The following is a 22,152-nucleotide window of genomic DNA, read 5'->3' as shown; positions in this document are numbered from 1 at the left end:
ATCGACCCTTTTATTTGATGTTCATCAAACAAATGTCAAGTTCCCTGGGTCCTATGTTCCCCAGTCCTATGTACCCCGGGTTCTATGTTTCCCTGGTCCTGGGTCCTATGTTCCCCGGGTCCTATGTTTCCTTGGTTCCCCGGGTCCTATGTTCCCCGGGTCCTTTGTTCCCTGGGTCCTATGTTCCTGGGGTGCTATGTTCCCCGGGTCTTATGTTCCCCGGGTACTATGTTTCCCTGGTTCCTGGGTCCTATGTTCCCCGGGACCTATGTTCCCTGGGTCCTATGTTCCCCTGGTCCTATGTTCCCTGGTCGTATGTTCCCCGGTTGTATGTTCCCCGGGTCCTATGTTTCCCTGGTTCACGTGTCCTATATTCCCTGGTGCCTATGTTCCCTTGGTCCTATGTTTCCAGGTTCCTATGTTCCCCGAGTTCTATGTTTCCCTGGTTCCGGGGTCCTATGTTCCCCGGGTCCTATGTTCCTGGGTCCCATGTTCCCCGGTCCTATGTTTCCCGGATCTTATGTTCCCCGGGTCCTTCGTTCCCTGGTTCCTGGGTCCTATGTTCCTGGGGGCCTATGTTCTCTGGGTCCTATGTTCCCTGGGTCTTATGTTCCCTGGGTCCTATGTTCCCTGGGTCTTATGTTCCCTGGGTCCTATGTTCCCCGGGTCTTATGTTCCCCGGGTCCTATGCTCCCCTGGGCCCTATGTTCCTGGCAGCCTATGTTCCCCGGTCCTATGTTCCCCGTGTTCTATGTTCCCCCTGTCCGGTGTTCCCCGGGTCTTATGTTTCTTCCCTGGTTTGTGTTTTTAGCATTACCGTTTGAAGCTGGGTGCTGACTTTTTGGAAGTGGAAAGTGGAAGGGACCCTCTTTTCCATACCACATGAAAGCAGCCTATGTCTGGCACACTATTCTCACTTTTTGTCCTTTATTTTGAAAACCGGAAGTTGTCTGCTTCTGTTACTCCTGCGGCCTTGACAGCGATAAAAAGATCCATCGAGTGAAAAGTGTTGCTGAGCAAAATTTAGCTACAAGCTTAAATCCAAATAACGAGCGAGTGCCTCGGAGACCCAGGACCTTCTCTGTCGTCGTGAGGCTCGGATCTGCTAAGATGACGGAGCTGAGGCACCGCGGAGCCAAAGACACCGACCCGACGTTACAACAGCAGCCGTCAGAGGACAAGGTAACGCCAGCCAGGAGCACTCAGTCCTACCGCCTGGAAGCGATGCTAATGCTAGTTAGCCAGCTAGCTATCGGTAGTCCTTATATCATCGTGTAGCTAGAGGAACATTTAAGTCAAAATCGATTAAAAAAAAGGGTGTTTAACGTTGGTTCCCCCCCTGTTTTCCCACAATAACCGTTGTTATTTAAAAGCCCCCTAACGCTGAACTAACATCCGCCAAACCGCTCACATTTTGGGCTTGTGAGTGATGCTTTTTACGGTCTTCCTGTCGGTGGTCGTCATGAAAACAACCGCCACAAGTTACAGTCGTATCGAGATGAACTGCGCTTTATTTACAGGAAAACACCTTCAGTTATATTTTAATAAGTTTTTATTTTACACCAAGCAAAGTAACAGTGAATTGTAAACAATAAGAAATGTGGGAAATACGTTTTCCAGGTCCAAACTGTGTTTTTACAGTATTTATTTACAGTATGTTTACTTGTTTACACATATGGTCCCTGCCAACAACAACAACAACAACTGTTTCAGGCAGTCTGTTGTCCAGTGAGATATCATATTTATTATTATTAGTCGTGGTTTTGGGGGAAGGGGGAAATAAACCATTATAAAGCTTTATCTGTGTTGTCAACATGGATGTCAAAGTCGCTTCCCAGAGATTAGTCGGAGCCCGAGGGGCGTGGTGATGGTGTGATGGATGTGGGGATCTGTGTATGACCTGAGGACGTGATGTCAGATCATTGCAACAAACTACACAGGACATATTATATTTTTTAACATTATATATTGTAAACATTCAGTTTTTCAATTTTACTTTATTTAATTCAATTGGAGGCAAAATATGTCATTACCTGCTATGAAAACAAAAACAATACAGTGGATTGTCAACTTACTAAGTTTCATATCCATAAAACTAAATTCTCCAAATCTCTTACATGATTATTCTTTAAGAAATTTAACAGTGCTACAAGAGGGTTCCTGGTTTGAATCCCTGCTGGGGCCCTTCTGTGTGGAGTTTGCATGTTGTCCCCGTGTCTGCGTGGGTTTTCTCCGGGTTCTCCGGTTTCCTCCCACAGTCCAAAGACGTGCAGGTGTTCGGTTCATTGATGACTCTAAATCACCGTAGGTGTGAATGGTTGTCTGTCTCTGTTCGTCTCTATGTGTCCTGTGATAGACTGGCGTCCTGTCCAGGGTGGACCCCGCCTCACGCCCGATGTCAGCTGGGATCGGCTCCAGCCCCCCGCGACCCTGATAGCGACAAGCGGTTGTAGATGAATGAATGAATGAACAATATAGCTCACTTTTTAATTAAATTTCTTTCCACAACGCCATTCATGTTTACATCTCGTGCTGTCAGGAGCACAGGCCTCTCGTCCATGAGCACGCTTCCTTCTTTGCTGTGATGGTTGGCAGGTGAAGTTCTGTAGAAAGATACCGCTCACAACAAGATATGTGGACTATCTTGAGTAACCGGGTCACAATTGATGGACAACTTGCACCAAAATAATCTAGATGGAAGACTATGAAGTTTTGATTTTGGGCTGAACTGTCCCTTTAACTCTTTATTTGTCCGTAGTTTGTGAAGCAAAGCTCAAAATGCAGGCAGCTGAACCTGACATGTCTGGGGGAGCACATCTGTGAGATCACCTAAAGCAGGTTTTACATGTAAACACCAGTGTAAAGCAGGATCCCATCAGCTAAATCCAGTGTAAATACCACATCCTGGCTTAAAAGAATACCACGCTAGCTCAACCCTGACCCACCCCTCAACCAAGTACGAATGCTAGAGCAGAACTAGGCCGCGCTCAACCCTAACTATAATGACATAAGAGAATGAAAGCTAACCAAACAAAAGCCTTTTCTTAAATTTGTTTCCACAGTCAAATGACCCCATTTGCTTTGCAGTGTGCACACTCTCTGACTGACTCATTTACACTCACCGGCCAAGTTATTAGGCACACCTGGTGCTTAATTAAGTGTCAGTGTGATCTAATTTAAAAGCTCGCTTCATTTCTTCTCCTTTCTTCCCCGTTCTGATGCTCGCTTTGAACTGCAGCACGTCCTCCTCACCATGTCTGCATGCCTGAATGCATTGGCTGATTAGAAATTTGCGTTAACGAGCGGTTGGACAGGTGCACCTAATAAAGTGGCCGGTGAGTGCATATTTTTGGGAGGTGAAAAAGGCCAAAAATTGATTGCCAATTTCTCAAAATGGCTGTTACAGTTGAGCGCTGCTTGGATTCATTTAGTCTGGAGTAAGCTGGACAAAATGCAAATGTATGGAAACCTCGAGCAACATCACACAACAATCAACCAGATAAAGTGCATCACTGCTGTTCTGGTGGATCCCCTTCCAGCGACATAGTGATCCAAGCAAAAGGAGGGGACAACAATTAGTTAAAAAAAAAAGCTAACTCCATTCTGGCCCTGCTGCGACCTTTTTATCTGGATCAGCTTTGAAAGAACTCTAGATAAAACGACATTAGTGTATGAAATGAGGATATTAGGTAAGGTACTTTGTTTATTTTGGTGGTTTGCGTAAAAAGGAGCAGAGTGAAATGCAGTTCGCAGATGTATGAATGAGTCACGCTGGGATCAAACTTTAGCAATGCCCCAAAATTCAGCTGCTACATCATTTCCGGATGGTGGTGCATCATCCGGTTGTATTTCTAATTATAGAAGGTTCTTTCAGGCGATGTCGGGAAGTCTGAGTTACCCTCGGTCTATTGGGAACACTTTGAAACAGTTGCTGTTAAGTATTTGTGCCCGATGAACTCACATCACGGCCCCGCTGAACCTCCTCTTTCCATTTCCTGTGTTTCTGAAGGACCCACGCTCCTCTACGTTTAGACGTCTCAACTCTAAAACCCCTGAAAAGAGGACCTTGGCTCATAAAAGTGCTCGTTCTCACTCACAGATTTAGATTTTTCTAATGAATCAGAGAAGAGCAAAAACAGAGACACTCCGCGTTGACAATGACTCCCTGAGCATGAGAGGGGGGGAGTGTTTATGTGAAATGAGCGCCTATTTTTAACTCAAGCATCCTGAGTGACGGATGTGGTCTCCATAGAAACCAGCAGGCGGAGAATGGGTCTGTATGTGCGCGTGTCTTTCCGGCTGCTTCTGCACTCAGTCGATGACGTTTTCCAAATTTGGGAAAATGTGCAGTTTTGCTTTCTCTTGGTTCCAGAAAGATCAAGTTAGTAAATCAGTGTTTTCCTTAGAGACACTGTTATAAAGGCACACGCACACGCACACGCACATGCACACGCACACACACACACACACATACACAGACACACACACACACGCTATCTCTAAAGAGCCAAAACATATTGTAGTTTTATTGCTATGAAACAAACATGTCTAGTCTTGGTGAACGTTATGACATTTTAGACATATTTTTTTTTGGTTTATTACAATTATTACAGTTGAATTGTAATATATGTAGGATATGTTGTAAGTAGTTTCTTGTTAAAACTGAATCATTTGGTAATATGTCATCATAATGTGAGACTAAACTTGTTTTAACTTGAAAAGGATCTTTTTAAAACATGAATTAATTTCTTGTTGAGAACTGAGAAAATCTTGAATATGAATGACTGAATCTAGTGATATGATATGTATCGCAATACAGGCATTAGGATATATTAGGATACTGTAAACACACCACTTTCCGCTGGCCTTCACCGAGAGCTAAACGCAGAGTTTCTTTCAATTAAGTGTACAATGTGCAAAATACGTTGTTGAAGCACTTCCTAGTTCCTCCATATCCTGTAAATCTCAGGAGACCTGTGAATGGCAAAACAGTTGCATTGATATATAGATATAATTTAGTGTTGTGGTCCCTTATTCTACCTATCCTCCATTGTTACAGTCTATATAATCCACGTTTAGTCTATTTGAGAAAAGGGAAATAAAGTCTGAGATGAGATTGTAACGTAATACGACAATAACTATAAAAATAGCGTGCTGTTGAGGCCAAAATCAACAAAGGTATATTATTAATGTCAAAAATACCCAGTTACATAATGTAATAGTGTCTAATTATTAAAGCGTGAGGCCGAGTGAGAGAAACAGCGAGCGGACCATCTGCGGTGTGACGTGAGGTGAGGACTCCGAGCCTAGTTTGGTCACCAGCAGCAGCAGAGAGGTCTATGGGGGGGGGGGGGGGGGGGGGAGTGAAAGGAAAGGAGCAACTGACCTAAAGAAACCTCTTTGTTTTCATCAGACGAGCTGAAGCTGCGTTTAACCGCCACTGTCTGACACATCCATCCCTTTGATTGTTGTTGCCATGGAGACACAGACATAAGTGTGTTTGGAGCGGGCCTCCGTCTGTGAACAGATGGTTCTGGGAAACCAACAATATGGATGGAGATGATTGTGCAGTGTTTAGCCTCCCACACAGAGCCCTTCACTGGCAGTCGTGCTGCTGTGTGCACGATGAAGCTGCTGCTGTTCAGTTCGGTTCAGTCACATATCAGCGTTTATTTGAGTACGTATCAACTCACAGAACACAGAATATATTTGTGTTGTGAATTAAGAAGGGACGCACCGATTGTGAAATCCTGGGCCGATGGCCGATAATGATTTTTCTTTGTTTTTATTTATTTATTCTTTAGTTGTTCAGGTACAGACACCAGTATCTGAGATGTCTCTGATACTGCCTAAAATGCTGGTGTCGACATCTGCGAGTACACAAGTCCGCATCAAACCCATACCAAGTAATTGATCCTTGAAAAGAATCTACTGACTGTTAAACTAGATACTAAAAGCTTTGATCACGTTATAACAACCTGAGCCAGGCCATACACAATAACAATCGCATCGCATAATAACAAAAATTAATAATACTATACTATATATTTTATTTTAACGCACTGGTATGGGATTGGTACTCGGCACCGCAATTTTGGGTATTGGGATTGGTGTCAGGAAGGAAAAAGTGGAATTGGAACATCTGATCATCTCATCTCATCTTCAACCGCTAATCCGGGGTCGGGTCGCGGGGGCAGCAGCTTTAGCAGGGGACCCCAAACTTCCCTTTCCCCGGGCCACATTAACCAGCTCTAACTGGGGGATCCTGAGGCGTTCCCAGGCCAGTGTGGAGATCTAATCTCTCCACCTGGTCCTGGGTCTTCCCCGAGGCCTCCTCCCAGCTGGACGTGCCTGGAACACCTCCCTAGGGAGGCGCCCAGGGTTCATCCTTACCAGATGATCCTGAACCACCTCAACTGGCTCCTTTCAACGCAAAGGAGCAGCGGCTCTACTCCGAGTTCCTCACGGATGCTGAACTTCTCCCCCTCTCTCTAAGGGAGACTCCAGCCCCCCTCCTGAGGGAACACATTTCGGCCGCTTGTACCCGTGACCTCGTTCTTTCGGTCCTGACCCAGCTTTCATGACCATAAGGGAGGGGAGGAACGAAGATTGACCGGTAGATTGAGAGCTTTGCCTTCCTCAGCTCCCTTTTTGTCACAACGGTGCGGTAGAGCGACTGCAAATTAATGCTCATGGTTACATAGTATCATCATAATAAACTGACTTTGCATCTATATTTGTATAAAACAGTGTATGTTTGGGTCACTGCCTCTTTCTGCGTCTGTGCTTCTAAAGTGACTCTGACGTCATGATGTTTGACTGTATCTGGCTCAGAAAGTCAGATGACAGTTCGTTCTGAATGAAGTTGTGTAAAACGCTGAAAAATGTATTCTGAGGCAGCTGACATGTTGTCTGTGGGGAAATGGGCTGTAGGCTCTTTCGTCTGTTTGTGCCGTAAAGGGCAAAAAAATACCATGAGCCTTGTAACCTAGATACCACACCATGTGATTTAGTTTGAGGCCATCCCTGTGGCAGTCATCGTGTAAAGACCATGTACTTCTAGTTTGACGGTTTATGCTGTGACATAAATAAAGAGAAGGCCGTGTGTTGCTGCAAATTTGTATAAGCAGTCATATTTCATAACAAAACAAAACAGTGGGGGCATGGATAACTAAAGAAGAGCTATTCTTAAAGGGTGCCTGTGACCGTAATCTTTATTTAACCAGGTTTGTCCCATTGAGATCCAAGATCTCTTTTGCAAGGGAGACCTGGCCAAGAATGACAGCACATGAAGTTTCAACACAATGTCCACAAGGACACTTTAGTTAAAAGAATTTACAGGATTAATTTAAACATTTGCACTCAAATAAAACATTTGCACTCCTGAAGCCTGGATGTAATGGAGTTGATCTTGGACTTGAACACATTCAGAGGCACCAGACTTTGGAGTTTAAGCTCTGACTGCAAAATGCTCCATGTACTTGGAGAAGAAAATCTAAAAGCGTTCTTCCCCATTTCTGTTCTCACGTTAGGAACAGCAACATGATAAAGAGCCTTAGAGCGGAGACTGTCGGCCCTGTTAGTTAAGATTAGTAGTGAAGATAAATAAGATGGAGTCATCTTAAGCATAGCCTTGTAAATCAGCACATACCAAAGACCGAGCCTGCGCGCTTATAACGATGGCCAACTGACTTTACTGTATAAGACACAATGATGAGTTAGAGCTCCACAGTTTGTAATGAACCTAAGAGCACCATGATACACACTATCCAGCATGTGGAGGCATTGAACGGAGGCATTCATATATAACACATCACCGTAATCAATCGTAAGAAAGGATCTAAGGTGGAACAAACAAAAATCCAAATATTTTTCAAAGTAAAGGCTGAAGAGTAACTTCTGTTTGTTGTGATTCTGTGCTCGCACCAGCATCACGTCTGTGCTAAATGTCTCGTTTCTCCTCCTCCTTGTCAGGGTTCAGACAGCGAGCTGAAGGTGGAAAAAGATGGTGCGTCAGATGGCGAGACCAAGGTGGAATCGGGGGTCCCGGAGGTGCCAGTCCCTGCCGATGACACCCCCGAAGTTCTAAACAAGGCCCTGTCTGGACTCTCGTCAAGGTACCCCCACTGCTAAAGAACAGCATGCTGATTATTTTGTCTACAGTAGCAAACGCTCTTTACAGTATTCAACGATATGACTGTACAGCAAGGTGTTGAGCAAATGTTCCCTGAATAGATGATGGCCAGTATAGAATATAAAAACAATTGAAGGAACCGCTCTGCGTTATGAGAGGAGGCCCCTCTTCTTCCTGGACATATGGGGGTGTCAGGTTTCATACATAGGAATCCCTCCTCACACATAGTTTCCTTTTGAAGAGCAGACGTGACGCACTGAACTCTTGAACCCTTATTCCCGGCAGAAACTCAGGACGCCCCTGTTTGAGACACAGTTACACTACTGTTCCAACACTTTATGTGTAATATTGATAATTAGCAGGCACCTCACACATCAGGGGTAATACACATCTAGGTATCTTGAAGAACACTTTCAAACACTGAAACTATGCTGGAGGTAGTGTCCTGTCCAGTGTTGTGCAAGTTACTGAGAAATAGTGATTAGTTACACTTGAAATCTTCTGAGAACTTGCGCTGGTTCCCGTATGCATATCCTCCAGCGTGTTGGCACAAGAGGATCAAGTGTGCGGCCGACCGAAAAGTGATGCGTTAATGTGATCAGTAAATTTAGTTGCTTTTGAAAAGCTGCCATTGGTAAAGTGCCTTTAGCTTTTCTTTGTTGTTATTATCTCTGACAGGATCATGCGTTCGCTCATGTGTGCGCGTGTGTACTGTATTCCTAATGTCTTCGTTATCCATTTTGAAAGTTAAAGTTTCTTCTAGTCAGACAAGTTAGTTGTATGGTAAGGATGTCCTCTTACCTTTTCTTAGCTGACAGTTTCGCCTGTACTCCAGCCTTCCTCAGAGCTGCTGTTTTCTTCCGGGTATGACGTGTTTTATGAGGGCAACACCATGAACAGGGACGAGGGGGCATACTTGCTCCCACACACCTGAGACACCATTCCCTGCCAGCGGCACTAGGGTGAGGAACGGGCACAACCGGGTCGGGGAGCTTTATTTTGAAGTTTCCCGGCCCGGTCAGCTGTTTTCATAAAACACTTCATACCCGGAAGAAAACAGCAGCTCTGAGGAAGGCTGGAGTACAGCTGAAACTGTCATCCTTACCTTATAACTAGTTTGTCTGACTAGAAGAAACTTAAACTTTCAAAAAGTGTCCTGTATCTGCCCGTCCTAAGCCAACCCAGCACACCACATGACCTTCCAGCCCAACACCCGCCTTGTGTTTAAAGACCTCCCACGGCGGCGCATATTGTCCGAAACATTTAATAATGTCCGCAAGCTGTTGAACCCGGTCAACCCGTCAGCCGTGGTGACACACCGGACGACCCCCCTGGTCAACGCGACAGGGCAACGTGCCCGCCAACAGGGATCAACGCACTCCGAATGCCCGCGTGAAGTCCACGGCCAGCGACGGCACAAAACACGACTAAAATAGGTCTTTCAAAAACTGTGGATCGTGAGCGTGGGAGCATAAAATGCACACAGAAATCAGTACGCTGCAGCATGTGAGACCAGCCGACAGCAGATACACGCACACCGGACACATTGCGGAGATAGTAATGAAGGAACGAGCTTTTCAGAAACGCTCATTTAATTACTTATAGTGCGTTAAAGTGCTGGTTACTGCCAAAAGTCACGGGGATCCTGTCAGGCAATTTTAATCCATGTCTGCCGCTGTGCATGACCGTATCTGTGCCCTTCCTCTCACACAAGACAGCCGGCACCTTTTGTGAACCTGTTTCTGTTCAGTTTTAAATGTGTGTGTGTGTGTGTGTGTGTGTGTGTGTGTGTGTGTGTCCTCAGATGGAAGAACTGGTGGGTCCGAGGCATCCTCACACTAGCCATGATCTCCTTTTTCTTCTTGATCATCTACCTTGGCCCTATGGTGCTTATGATGATTGTGAGTACAAACAATGCAATGATCATGATGTGCGAAAAGCTCAGACACCGCTCGAGTTAGCTCACAGAACTTGTGGAGCGAAACACCAACGTGTTGTACAGCGTATCAGGGTTCTTACTGTGATTTCTTTCTGCAGCATGTTTAGTTGAACTTTAGCCCACAATACGATTAATATGACCCAGGCTCTTTTATAACACGCAGGATCGCTGCTCCTGTCACCTGGGACTTTCTTGAAAATAGGCCCGTCAGACATTCTGTGTCAGTAGGACACATGGAGTTAGGACACATGCACACACACGCACACTCTTCTGACGCTCCAGTATCTTTCTCCGTGCAGGTCCTCTGTGTTCAGATCAAGTGCTTCCAGGAAATCATCACCATCGGCTACAGTGTGTACCACTCCTACCACCTGCCCTGGTTCAGGACACTGAGCTGGTAACACAATCACACTCTATCACACGTTGTTACCGAGGTGTCGAGAACTCTGCAAATATCCTCCCTTGCTTCCTTCTTATTGTGTTATTTCATGTTTTACTTTGTTGCAGACTTCCCGAGGTTTGTTTTTCTGACCTGAGGTTTTAAGTAGATTGTAGATGATTAAGCCAATCAGCAAATCTATTTAGAAGGATCAGAGATGTTTTGATATTTAGCAATAGTGGTGTACTGTGTAGTGTAATAGATAGCAGAGTCCTGACATTCACTATGCCCTCAGCATGAAAAAGCAAAACTGTTTTGTGTTAAATTTGGACCGGCAGTAGATTTTGAACTCCACGTTTGTCACGCAAGGAGGTGAGTTTGTTTCTTGCAGGCATACTGAACGCAGGGTCTGATTAGCTGCTGTCGTGAAGCCGTGAGACGTGTACATTTAACTCGCCCCTCCCGCCCCACAGGTACTTCCTGCTGTGTGTGAACTACTTCTTCTACGGCGAGACCGTGACAGATTACTTCTTCACGCTGGTGCAAAGGGAGGAGCCGCTTCGCATCCTCAGCAAATACCACCGGTTTATCTCCTTTGCGCTCTACCTCACAGGTACAAACCCCCGAGACCCCCCCGCTGAACATGGAGTCTGTGATAATGTCTACTTCTAAGTTGAATACCAACAAATAGAATATCAAAATTGATAACGTAGCGTAAAACAATAGGTTAGATGCTTCCTGACGTGGTTATTTCAGGCACTAGTGCAAGTCCCACTTCCTGTGCTGCAGGCTGTCAGTTAGTAAAACAGGATGTGGTGAGGAAGGAAGCGCCCTGACTGCTTCTGCCTCTTGCCTACTAGATTCAAGGTGAAACCGAATGGGCCGGCTTTCTCACTCGTCTCTGAGCAGAGAGGCTCTGAAGACATTGGCGTCTTACCTTTAAGTGTCAGAAACTGCTCCAATCTGCAGTGTTTTGGCATTATATATATTTTTTTTAATGCTGTAGGTGAAGCGTCTAACATGGAATAGAGTCAATGTTAATTTAAACACACCTTTAGTCTCACACATTCTCTGCTTTGTAACCTCGTCGCCTCAGTCTTGTTCAGTATAAAAAGCTCCAGCAGTCCCCACCTCCTCACTGCACATTCCCTCTGGGCTTTGCCTGAAATGGGTCGAGCTAAATTTAGTCGAGTTTGACCAAAGATGACCGGGATTCTGACTCAATTCATCTCTTGCAGGTTTCTGCATGTTTGTGCTGAGTTTGGTTAAGAAGCACTACCGCCTTCAGTTCTATATGGTAAGTGGCACCCGGCCTCCGCTGCGTTATCCATGAGGCTAGCTAAAATATGTGTATGGAGAAGTTGGCCAGGGGTCGCTGTTGTAGATATGTCTGGAACAGAGTCAGTCCAACTGTGTTCAGTTGATTATGTTGACCCATTCACTCATTTTTCCCTCCCCAAAATGAAGCCTAACTCTGGAGCATTATTTAGCCCCCTTCCCCAATAGATTCCTGCACTCATTAAGTTTAATATGACACCAATCAATTCATATTGATTTAAAGCCGAGCCTGCTACAACTTCTGGAAGACAGTATATTGACCAGTTCTGCCAGAACCCTAAAGGCGGTGTCAAACTCAGGCCCGTGGGCCAAATCTGGCCCGCGGTGTAATTATATTTGGCCCGCAAGATCAAATCAAGGTTCTATGAGAGCTGGTCCACGAGTATAAAGCACATTCACGTCTACTTTTCTGTTAACACACATTAGCATCCATGCTACCAGTCTCTGCAGACACACTTAACCAACCCCTCCCCAAAAACGACCAAAAGAAAGATGGAGAACAGGATCTTTCAGCAGCGTTGGGAGGCAGATGATCTGTGTCTGAAGGTAAAGATGACAAAACGACCAAAAACAGATGAAAACACCACAAAAAGATGACAAAACGACCAAAAACAGATGAAAACACCACAAAAACATGACAAAATGACTAAAAACAGATGAAAACACCACAAAAACATGACAAAACGACCAAAAACAGATGAAAACACCACAAAAAGATGTCAAAAGAAAGATGGAGGACAGGATCTTTCAGCAGCGGTGGGAGGCAGTTGATGTGTGTCTGAAGGTAAAGAGCTGTTTGTCACCGTGGCTGTAACCAAAGAATCAAACAGAAGAAACACCACGACAAGAAAAAGGAGCTGCACTGGAAAGGTTCAACGTTACACATTTGGACCTCCCCAGTTTTTTTAATTTGGCCCACTGTGAGCTGGAGTTTGACACCCCTGCCTTAAGGGGTTACAATTGTTGCCTTGTAACTCAAAGCTCCATGCTCATTCTGTGGGTAAGGTCCACTGAGCCCATCTCACACAATAACCAGATAGATCCAGACAGAAACTAGAGTTTTTGCTCACATACTGAAAAACAACCTTTGCTCTTCCGTCAGTAGAGCGCATTTCAATCCAACTATTGATCTTGGGTGGACAGTTTTACCACTACACACACACACAAACACTCCCATCTATCAGTTGAATGTACCCGCAATATTTTACCGGCTTAATGTCAGGGAGGAGACACTGCCTCCACCCACGTTTTCCAATCACATTGTGGATTTAATCACCCGGTCAGATAATCTTTAGCTAAAAGCCGTCTCTGTTCACAGCGACCTCTGGGTGGTGTACCACCAGCAAATCATGTGTTCTCACAACTGCGTCCAGTCTGTGAATAAATGTCTCCACTCATCATCATCACGAAGAACCGTAAGGGCTTCAGTGAGCCTGTGTACATATACGTGACTAATGCTGTGCTGTTGTCTCCACAGTTCGGTTGGACCCATGTGACTCTGCTGATCGTGGTGACGCAGTCTCACCTCATCATTCACAACCTGTTTGAGGGGATGATCTGGTAACGAAACACTCATTTATGTCCTTTACAAACATATATCACCGCAGTAATGTTGATGTGTAGGAGAATTAACACGACACGGTGGTTTGGTGGTTAGCACTGTCGCCTCACAGTGAGAGGGTTCCTGGTTTGAATCCGTGCGTGCCTGGTTGGGCCCCTTCTGTGTGGAGTTTGCATGTTGTCCCCGTGTCTGCGTGGGTTTTCTCCGGGTTCTCCGGTTTCCTCCCACAGTCCAAAGACGTGCAGGTGTTCGGTTCATTGATGACTCTAAATCACCCGTAGGTGTGAATGGTTGTCTGTCCCTGTTCGTCTCTATGTGCCCTGCGATAAACTGGCGTCCTGTCCAGGGTGTACCCCGCCTCACGCCCAATGTCAGCTGGGATCGGCTCCAGCCCCCTGCAACCCCGACAGGGACAAGCGGTTGAAGCTGAATGAATGATGATGAATATTTTTATTTAGTCTCACATACGAGTCTGTACACTCTTCTCGTCTGAACAGGTTCATTGTGCCGATTTCCTGCGTGATCTGTAACGACATCATGGCCTACATGTTTGGCTTCTTCTTCGGCCGCACCCCTCTCATCAAGGTCGGTTGTTTCACTGTTTTGCTGAAGCCAATCATGTTTTTCCCCAATCAAGTGTAAATTACTACCCAGTGTTTGCATATTCTCCTTTTGAGTTTTGCTCCTAATGACTCCTGTTATGGGAACATTAAAAGGATCGCGTGGAACGTGGTGATGTGTTAACCTGATATCCACACTTTGATTCCGCAGCTGTCACCTAAGAAGACATGGGAGGGATTCATCGGTGGATTGTTCTCCACTATTGTGTTTGGGATCATGGTAAGAGGGGACTTTAATCTCATGCTTTTATAGAGACAGGGTTGCTACGCAGTCTGGAAAAGTATGGAATTTAATTTGAGTCATTTCTGGATAAGCCAGTGATGTGACTGAAGCCTGTTCTCCTCCCAGCTCTCCTATGTGATGGCCAGCTACCGCTACTTTGTGTGTCCGGTGGAATTCAACAACGACTCCAACAGGTTCCAGGTGGACTGTGAGCCGTCGGACCTTTTCCAGCTGCAGGACTACGCCCTGCCTGGCGTCCTGGAGTCTCTCACTGGATGGGTAAGACTCACCTGCTCTCTGTCTCCACCGTCTGTTCGGCTTTACCGTGTCTCTTTGCCTGACGGCTCCACAAGACGCACGCAAACTTGTGAATGTAAAAGAAATGACTGTATTGCAAAAGCCTGTGTGGAGTCAGTGAGAGGGAACCAAGATGTTCAGTATAGTGTAGTGTGTTTGACCCCCATACGAGCCTTAGATCCGCAGGTGGGGCTCTCTTAGCTGCTCCGAGGCCGATGCTCAAAACCAGAGGTTACCGTGTCTACTCGCCTCGGCTTCGGAGTGACCTGCTTCCGTAGATGAGGCTTGCTGATTCAGCGTCCTCTTTTAAATCACTTCTTAAAACTCCTTTCTATAAACTTGCCTTCCTGTGATTTTATCTTTTTGTCCTTTTATCTCCTTATTTTTCTTTCTTTGCAAACACCTTATGTTAATTAATTAACTAACAAGATAATAATAATAATTTCCTTTGTCCTCTGCACACTTTTACACAATGAAGCGTAATTTCTGCTTACGTTCTACCTCATTGGATTTTAGTATTATTATTATTTGTTTTGTTTTTACTGTATTTGTGTGTACCTGCTTTTTTTAAAGGTTCTATTATTATTATTATTATTATAATTATTGTTTTTTTTAATTATTATTATTATTTGTGCAGCATCCTTTCAAATATTTCAGAGATGGACGATGCCTGACTGATGTAACACAGCATCTCTAAAGGTGTAGAACTTGTACTGTAAAAAAGGTTTTAATACGTCAGGACTTGGGTAGTTTCAGCTCACATATGGACGACAAAGTTGCCACATCTACTTAATAAATGCAGAACCAAGAAAAGAGGAGTGGGAAATGTGTGAAAATGATGTGGAAGTAACCCTTTATTAGACTTGCTGTTCAAACGCTGGTGGACTGTTGAGGTCTAACTCTTTCTCCTTGTGTCCACAGAGCACAGTGCGTCTCTATCCATTCCAGATCCACAGCATCGCTCTCTCCTCCTTCGCCTCCATCATGGGACCTTTTGGAGGCTTCTTTGCCAGCGGCTTCAAACGAGCCTTCAAGATCAAGGTGGGTGTGACGCCTCCATTTAAACTGTTGTTCATATTTGCATCCGTCCCGTCAGCTGTAGATAGTTTTTGTATTTCACTATACGGTGTATTGTGCTTGATTACATGTACAATATCGCTGCACACGTATTGTCCTTTGTGCTTTCAGGATTTTGCCAACACTATCCCGGGTCATGGTGGCATTATGGACCGGTTCGACTGCCAGTACCTTATGGCCACATTCGTTAACGTCTACATTGCGAGCTTCATAAGGTAAACGCACGTCGGTATGAAATGGTGATATGTTGAAGAACTCCAGACTCTATCTGACCAATCAGGTCCAGGCATTGTCCTGAGTCGCCCTTCTTACACAGTCCGTCCGTCCCATTCTTGTCAATGTGTCATCTGAGGAACCCCTGGGGGGAACTTCTTCAAATGCGGCACACATGTCCACTTGGACGCAAGGATGAACTGATTAGATTATGGAGGTCAAAGGCTAGGGTCACTGTGATCCTTCAAAACACATTTTTGTCCATAACTCGAATTCCTACACTAACAATGACAAGATTTCACACAAATATCTAACAGGATAAAATGATGAAGTGATGACATTTTATATCCAAATGTTTCTGTTCGCCATGACTCTGGAGCAGAAAGGGAATTAACAGATACTGAGCTGGTGACCCTAATCTTGAAACTGTGGTGATTGTTGAAGATGTTTGTGAAGCATCAACGTTTCACCAAAAAATACATTTTATCAAATTCCTGAACGCCTGGACAGTTTTGATGTAAACTGCATCTTTGGCGGTGTAGTAACGTAACGTAATTAGTGTATGCCTGAACACTGTGTAACACAAGTAACACCGACTACTGCAGTAACCCCACACAGTGATATTATCAGCTAAAGGTATGAAAGTGTTTACTCCTGTAGGCAGTAATCTAACGCCTGCAGTTTATGTTAGAGAAGACTGTTTAATCCGCTCCTCACAAGCTTTGATTGGTGAATCCCTGTTGGGATGAGGGATTTAATTAAAGGTCAGTTCTGTTTGTTTGGATAGAGTTTGGATGTACGATTGTGTTCTTCGTCCTCTCAGGGGCCCCAACCCCAGCAAGGTGATCCAGCAGCTGCTGGCTCTCCGCGTCGATCAGCAGCTCCACATCTTCAACTCCCTGAAGGCTCACCTGATAGAGAAGGGCCTGCTGCCCGCGCTGGAGGAGGCCGCCGCCTAGAGCCGCCCCGCACCCGCACCGGCTCGCCCTGTGAGGGAGACCAGAAGAGCAGGGCGGCACCCGAGGGCCCCGCGCAGCCCCGGGAGCTCTGGGAGACTCGTGAGAGAAAACACATCTGAGGAAAAAAAACAAAGAAAACCACAAAAATCTACAGCCTTGGGTCATTCCATTTCATTTGGGTCTGAGAGTCCAGTGTGTTTGTCTCCATCCAGTCTGTGAATCATGTTTGTGACCCGTGTTTTCAGGTTGAGTCACTGTACTGTTACACACTTCCGTTATAGCCAAATTAGATCTCTTCACACTGTTGAACAAAATGTCGGGTCAGCTGTACATTTCTACCTGTACACAGGATATCCTCTATATACCTATTAATGTGTGTTAATATTTTATTGTACATTTTAATTTTTGTTTTAATGCACCGCTCTCAACCCTGTTCCTCACTGTACTGTCACCACAGCTACACCCCCCATCCTCTCCCCCAATTTGAGTTTTTGTCGTGATCGTTTCTATTTATACATAGGTGGTTTTTATATTTGGTATGTTCTATTATATCTTAAAGTCGTGTCAGTTTTATTCAGACTGAAGTCACCTTCGCCATCTGCCACACGCATGTCCGTTTGTGTTTTTCTTGTTTTTGCTGCCATTCGTCATTTAGAAGAAAAAGGCCTCTTGCTCGGCCGAGTCATCCACATCATGATAATCAACTAACATCGAGCTTTAATGTCCTTAGATCAATGAATGGCTCAGTTACCCCGAAGTGTTCGACAGGACCAGTGCTTATCACAAATACAGAATCCAGTCTTTGAGTTGGTAATTCCCAAACTGTGTTGGTTGTGTGTTGTTTGCGGAGCTCCGTACGAAATCATGTTTTATCTGGAGGGATACCAGCACCTCCCCTTTAAGCAGCATAATGGTCACACTCGCCCCTCACCTGGTGGTGTTTCATAGCAGCAGAGCGCTCGTAGACGGAACATGGTTACATTTTATTTTTTGGTATAACTGACTTCTTCTGTGTTCATACTTCTTTTTAAATCTCTAACAGGGAGCTGTTGTATGTTTTACACGTGTTCATTAAGGTGGTGGTGGTGTTTGTGACGTTGCTGTGATTGGACGGTACAAGTAATGCTATCAACACTGCCACTGTCTGCTTGTGTGTGTGTTGTAACTGCCCCATGTCGACAGCGTCAGAGCAGAAAAGCCAGAATATACCGTCTGTCCGTCACTGGTTGACCTGTGTGACAGCGGTGAGCTCATGCATCTGATGTGCAGCTTGTTTGTATGCGGCTGTTAAGACGTGACGTGACGTATCACCCTTTCAAAATATGATTTCCGGGTCCAAGCGGGATTTCTACAACGCCGCAGTCACGTGTTCCCAGTTGTTTGCACAGATCTGACTTTGTAAAAACAACCTCATTGTCATTTAACCTCTTTCTTAATCATGAAAAAGACGTCTAACTGACAAAAGAGGTGATCGTGATCGTTCACATGGTCGGCCGCTGTGTCTGTTGTGTTTCAACGAAGCGTTTGGACCCAGAAATAGTAATTTGAAAGGGTGTTACGTCAGACTGAACAGCCAGACACACACACACATCTTTGCTTTTTTACATTATACAGTTGGATTCTGATATTTAGACCACTGGCAACTGTTTGCGTCACAAAATTCTCCAGTGTTGAGTTAATTTGAGTGTTTTTAAGCGTCTTTCGTTGTGTAACCACCTGTTTAAGTGGCACTCCACTGATTTTACACATGGAGATGAGTTTACTTGTCACGAGAGGTACGACGGGGATTGTGAAAACAGTTGTATAATGTCTCCTGTGGTAGTGAGGGAGCTTTAAGTCAGAGAAAATAGGAAATATCCATGACGTTGTCATAGTAACGGCTCATCTTGGAGACGAGGAATTTAAAGAGAAAGCCAGCGTCGTGAAAAACGTGGACATTTAACAGTCAGGGAGAAGATGATGAAAGATGTGATAGTGTTGCATTGTGGGGAATGTAGGCTCAAGCATTACACCCACACTAAAGACCAGATGTCAGTATAGCTTTCTCTGATGCATTCATTTTGATGATTGTCTCTGCAAATTTTGGGGACTCTTAAGTTGAAAAAAGACACTTAAGTTCTGGAGGGCTCCTTCAAAACTGCCAACACAATCTGATCTGTTCATTTCATAGGGTTGAATCAACTCAGACTGAAGTTATTTATAACTAATACGGAACTGGTGGACAACAAATAGACTTAAATGCATTTAAAGAAGATTTGTTGCTATTGTTTAGGTGAAGTAACGTAACTTTGGTACTTAAGATTTCCAAAGGCTCCCAAAAACGCTTAGATCGTCAAAGGTATGATGCTTATTAAACCTACCAATGGTCATTAATCCCATGTTTCTGGGTTGTTTTGGAGAAGTGGGGGTGCTGTAGAGGGGCAGCAAACATATTCTGTGCATGTTTCTCCACCTCTGCATAGATAGAGATTAGGCTCCGGTTAGCCTACCATACCCATCACCTCAGACTGTCCATACCCATCACCTCAGACTGTCCATACCCATCACCTCAGACTGTCCATACCCACCACCTAAGACTGTCCATACCCACCACCTAAGACTGTCCATACCCACCACCTCAGACTGTCCATATCCATCACCTCAGACTGTCCATACCCACCACCTCAGACTGTCCATACCCACCACCTCAGACTGTCCATATCCATCACCTCAGACTGTCCATACCCATCACCTCAGACTGTCCATACCCATCACCTCAGACTGTCCATACCCACCACCTCAGACTGTCCATACCCATCACCTCAGACTGTCCATATCCATCACCTCAGACTGTCCATACCCATCACCTCAGACTGTCCATACCCATCACCTCAGACTGTCCATACCCATCACCTCAGACTGTCCATACCCACCACCTCAGACTGTCCATATCCATCACCTCAGACTGTCCATACCCATCACCTCAGACTGTCCATACCCATCACCTCAGACTGTCCATACCCATCACCTCAGACTGTCCATACCCACCACCTCAGACTGTCCATACCCATCACCTCAGACTGTCCATACCCACCACCTCAGACTGTCCATACCCATCACCTCAGACTGTCCATACCCACCACCTCAGACTGTCCATACCCACCACCTCAGACTGTCCATACCCACCACCTCAGACTGTCCATACCCATCACCTCAGACTGTCCATACCCATCACCTAAGACTGTCCATACCCATCACCTCAGACTGTCCATACCCATCACCTCAGACTGTCCATACCCGCCACCTCAGACTGTCCATACCCATCACCTAAGACTGTCCATACCCATCACCTCAGACTGTCCATACCCATCACCTCAGACTGTCCATACCCATCACCTAAGACTGTCCATACCCATCACCTCAGACTGTCCATACCCATCACCTCAGACTGTCCATACCCATCACCTAAGACTGTCCATACCCATCACCTAAGACTGTCCATACCCATCACCTAAGACTGTCCATACCCATCACCTCAGACTGTCCATACCCATCACCTCAGACTGTCCATACCCATCACCTCAGACTGTCCATACCCACCACCTCAGACTGTCCATACCCATCACCTCAGACTGTCCATACCCATCACCTAAGACTGTCCATACCCATCACCTCAGACTGTCCATCGTGTCTGTGCACAATCATTTTACTTCTGTCTAATCAGAGAAAACCACTCCTGAAAGAAACGCTGGGTCCTGTTGGTGTTAACGTAAACCAGTCAATCTGAGGTCATTGTCGTAGGACAGAGCAGAAATATGAACATTCAGACCGTAGTCAGTGTAGCAGGGACGTTCAGGTCAGTCTCTTAATGGTACTCCTATAGAACAGCTGTTATCTCACCTCATCTCATCTTCAACTGCTTATCCGGGGTCGGGTCTCGGGGGCAGCAGCTTTAGCAGGGGACCCCAAACTTCCCTTTCCCGGGCCACATTAACCAGCTCTAACTGGGGGATCCTGAGGCGTTCCCAGGCCAGTGTGGAGATCTAATCTCTCCACCTGGTCCTGGGTCTTTCCCCGAGGCCTCCTCCCGGCTGGACGTGCCTGGAACACCTCCCATGTGAGCTGTTATCTGTGTACAGCCAATGACCGCTTCACTTAATCAGGGTCGTTCTGAAAATAGTTCCTCACCGTAAATTTCCTCTCGTCAGATTCTGTCCTCCAAAAAAATCTTTATATCTAGGAAGGACTTCAAATGTTTGTAACCGGAACATTTGCTCATGCTTCATCATGCCATCATCGATATCTGGGAGTTTTCAGATGCACTGAAACACCAGGCATGACTTTACACGTTGAACGTTCCACCATTCATATTTGTATTGATGTCTTTGGGTTGACCTGCGTGATAACCACAGTCTTACGCTCACCTTCTCAAAAGTATTTATTTGATTTACTGTAAGGAAGTCGCTATATTGTACATTTACGGAGATGTTTAGAAACATGAGTGTTCTTTAGTAATGTTTAAAGTGTTATTACGGCCATATAGGAGGAAGTATTGAGATAGCAGGAGGGTATTTCTTCTGTCCTTTCTTGCTGCGTCTTCAGTGCAGTTGGGTGTTTTCTAGGCTCTTCCCCCGGTCAGTAGCTGTCGTGTGTCATCGTCTGTGTCGCGGTGTGAGCTGATGGCGCGCAGATACTCGCGGCACTGTGTTGCGTCGTCTCCCTTTTTTGAACAGACGAGAAAGTCTCCCTAGAAAGTTGTCCCGTCGTTCTTAGATATCCTCTGTTTCTCTGGCTTCACCGCCTCTGTGGTGGTTCGATGTTTGAGCTTTTTCACCCCTGCAGCTCTGTACTGCCATTTCCAAGTGCGATGTTACGGTCGGCCACTAGAGAGAGGTGCAGCCCCTGTGGTCGGCTTCAAGTGTAACACTGAAGCTGCGTCTGAGCAGAATGGTTTGACCCCTTTGTTACTGCTGTTAGATACATTCCAGTATCCCTGAGATTGCATTTCTTTTGTTTGTTTGTTTGTTTGTTTCATGGCACCCAGGAAAACACCTCTGTGCCATTTTAATCAACACAGTGCCACTTTGCTGTTGTGAATCCTGCCCAGCCAGGACCTTACAAGGAATGTATGGGAGTTGTGACTGTCCCACATGCTGTAGGCTCCCCTCTGTGGACGTTTTATTATTTTTATTTTCTTTGTGTGGTTCTAGATTCTCTTCTGAAGCTGTTTGATTTCAGTATTTTATTCTTAAACTGTGCAATGGTTTGTGTTGAGTTGTACATTTGTCTAGAGAAAAGTTGTACTCTTGCTGAAATGTGCTTTGCCTTGGTTCAAAGACAATTAAAGGTATATATATATATAAAGAACAAACAAAGAAGTGGCGTTCTGTGTGTGTGACTGGTCTCTTCCCTCTCGCTGTTCTTCCCCATTTT

General features: G+C 45.3%; 1 protein-coding gene across 1 annotated transcript; it reads left to right on the top strand.

Moving 5' to 3' along the window:
* Positions 1 to 1,012: 1,012 nt before the first annotated feature.
* cds2 (CDP-diacylglycerol synthase (phosphatidate cytidylyltransferase) 2) lies at positions 1,013 to 19,362 on the top strand. Its single transcript, XM_083912230.1, has 13 exons — positions 1,013 to 1,182; positions 7,975 to 8,117; positions 9,939 to 10,035; positions 10,373 to 10,470; positions 10,926 to 11,065; positions 11,691 to 11,749; positions 13,268 to 13,350; positions 13,849 to 13,936; positions 14,123 to 14,191; positions 14,321 to 14,473; positions 15,413 to 15,532; positions 15,680 to 15,783; positions 16,605 to 19,362. Exons 1-13 carry the CDS (start codon positions 1,111 to 1,113, stop codon positions 16,738 to 16,740), a joined length of 1,362 nt encoding a protein of 453 aa, XP_083768356.1. The 5' UTR covers positions 1,013 to 1,110; the 3' UTR covers positions 16,741 to 19,362.
* The last annotated feature ends 2,790 nt before the right edge of the window (positions 19,363 to 22,152 follow it).

This window comes from Echiichthys vipera (assembly GCF_963691815.1).
Source record: "Echiichthys vipera genome assembly, chromosome: 4".
Classification (NCBI taxonomy): Eukaryota; Metazoa; Chordata; class Actinopteri; order Perciformes; family Trachinidae; genus Echiichthys; species Echiichthys vipera.
This window is presented reverse-complemented; position numbering and strand designations above follow the sequence as displayed.

Bases quoted from the DNA above. Each gene is read 5' to 3' on its own strand.
- cds2 (XM_083912230.1), top strand. From the start codon at position 1,111: ATGACGGAGCTGAGGCACCGCGGAGCCAAAGACACCGACCCGACGTTA. The intron at 14,192-14,320 runs GTAAGAGGGGAC...TTCTCCTCCCAG, and splicing joins CTATTGTGTTTGGGATCATG to CTCTCCTATGTGATGGCCAG. The intron at 15,784-16,604 runs GTAAACGCACGT...TCGTCCTCTCAG, and splicing joins TACATTGCGAGCTTCATAAG to GGGCCCCAACCCCAGCAAGG.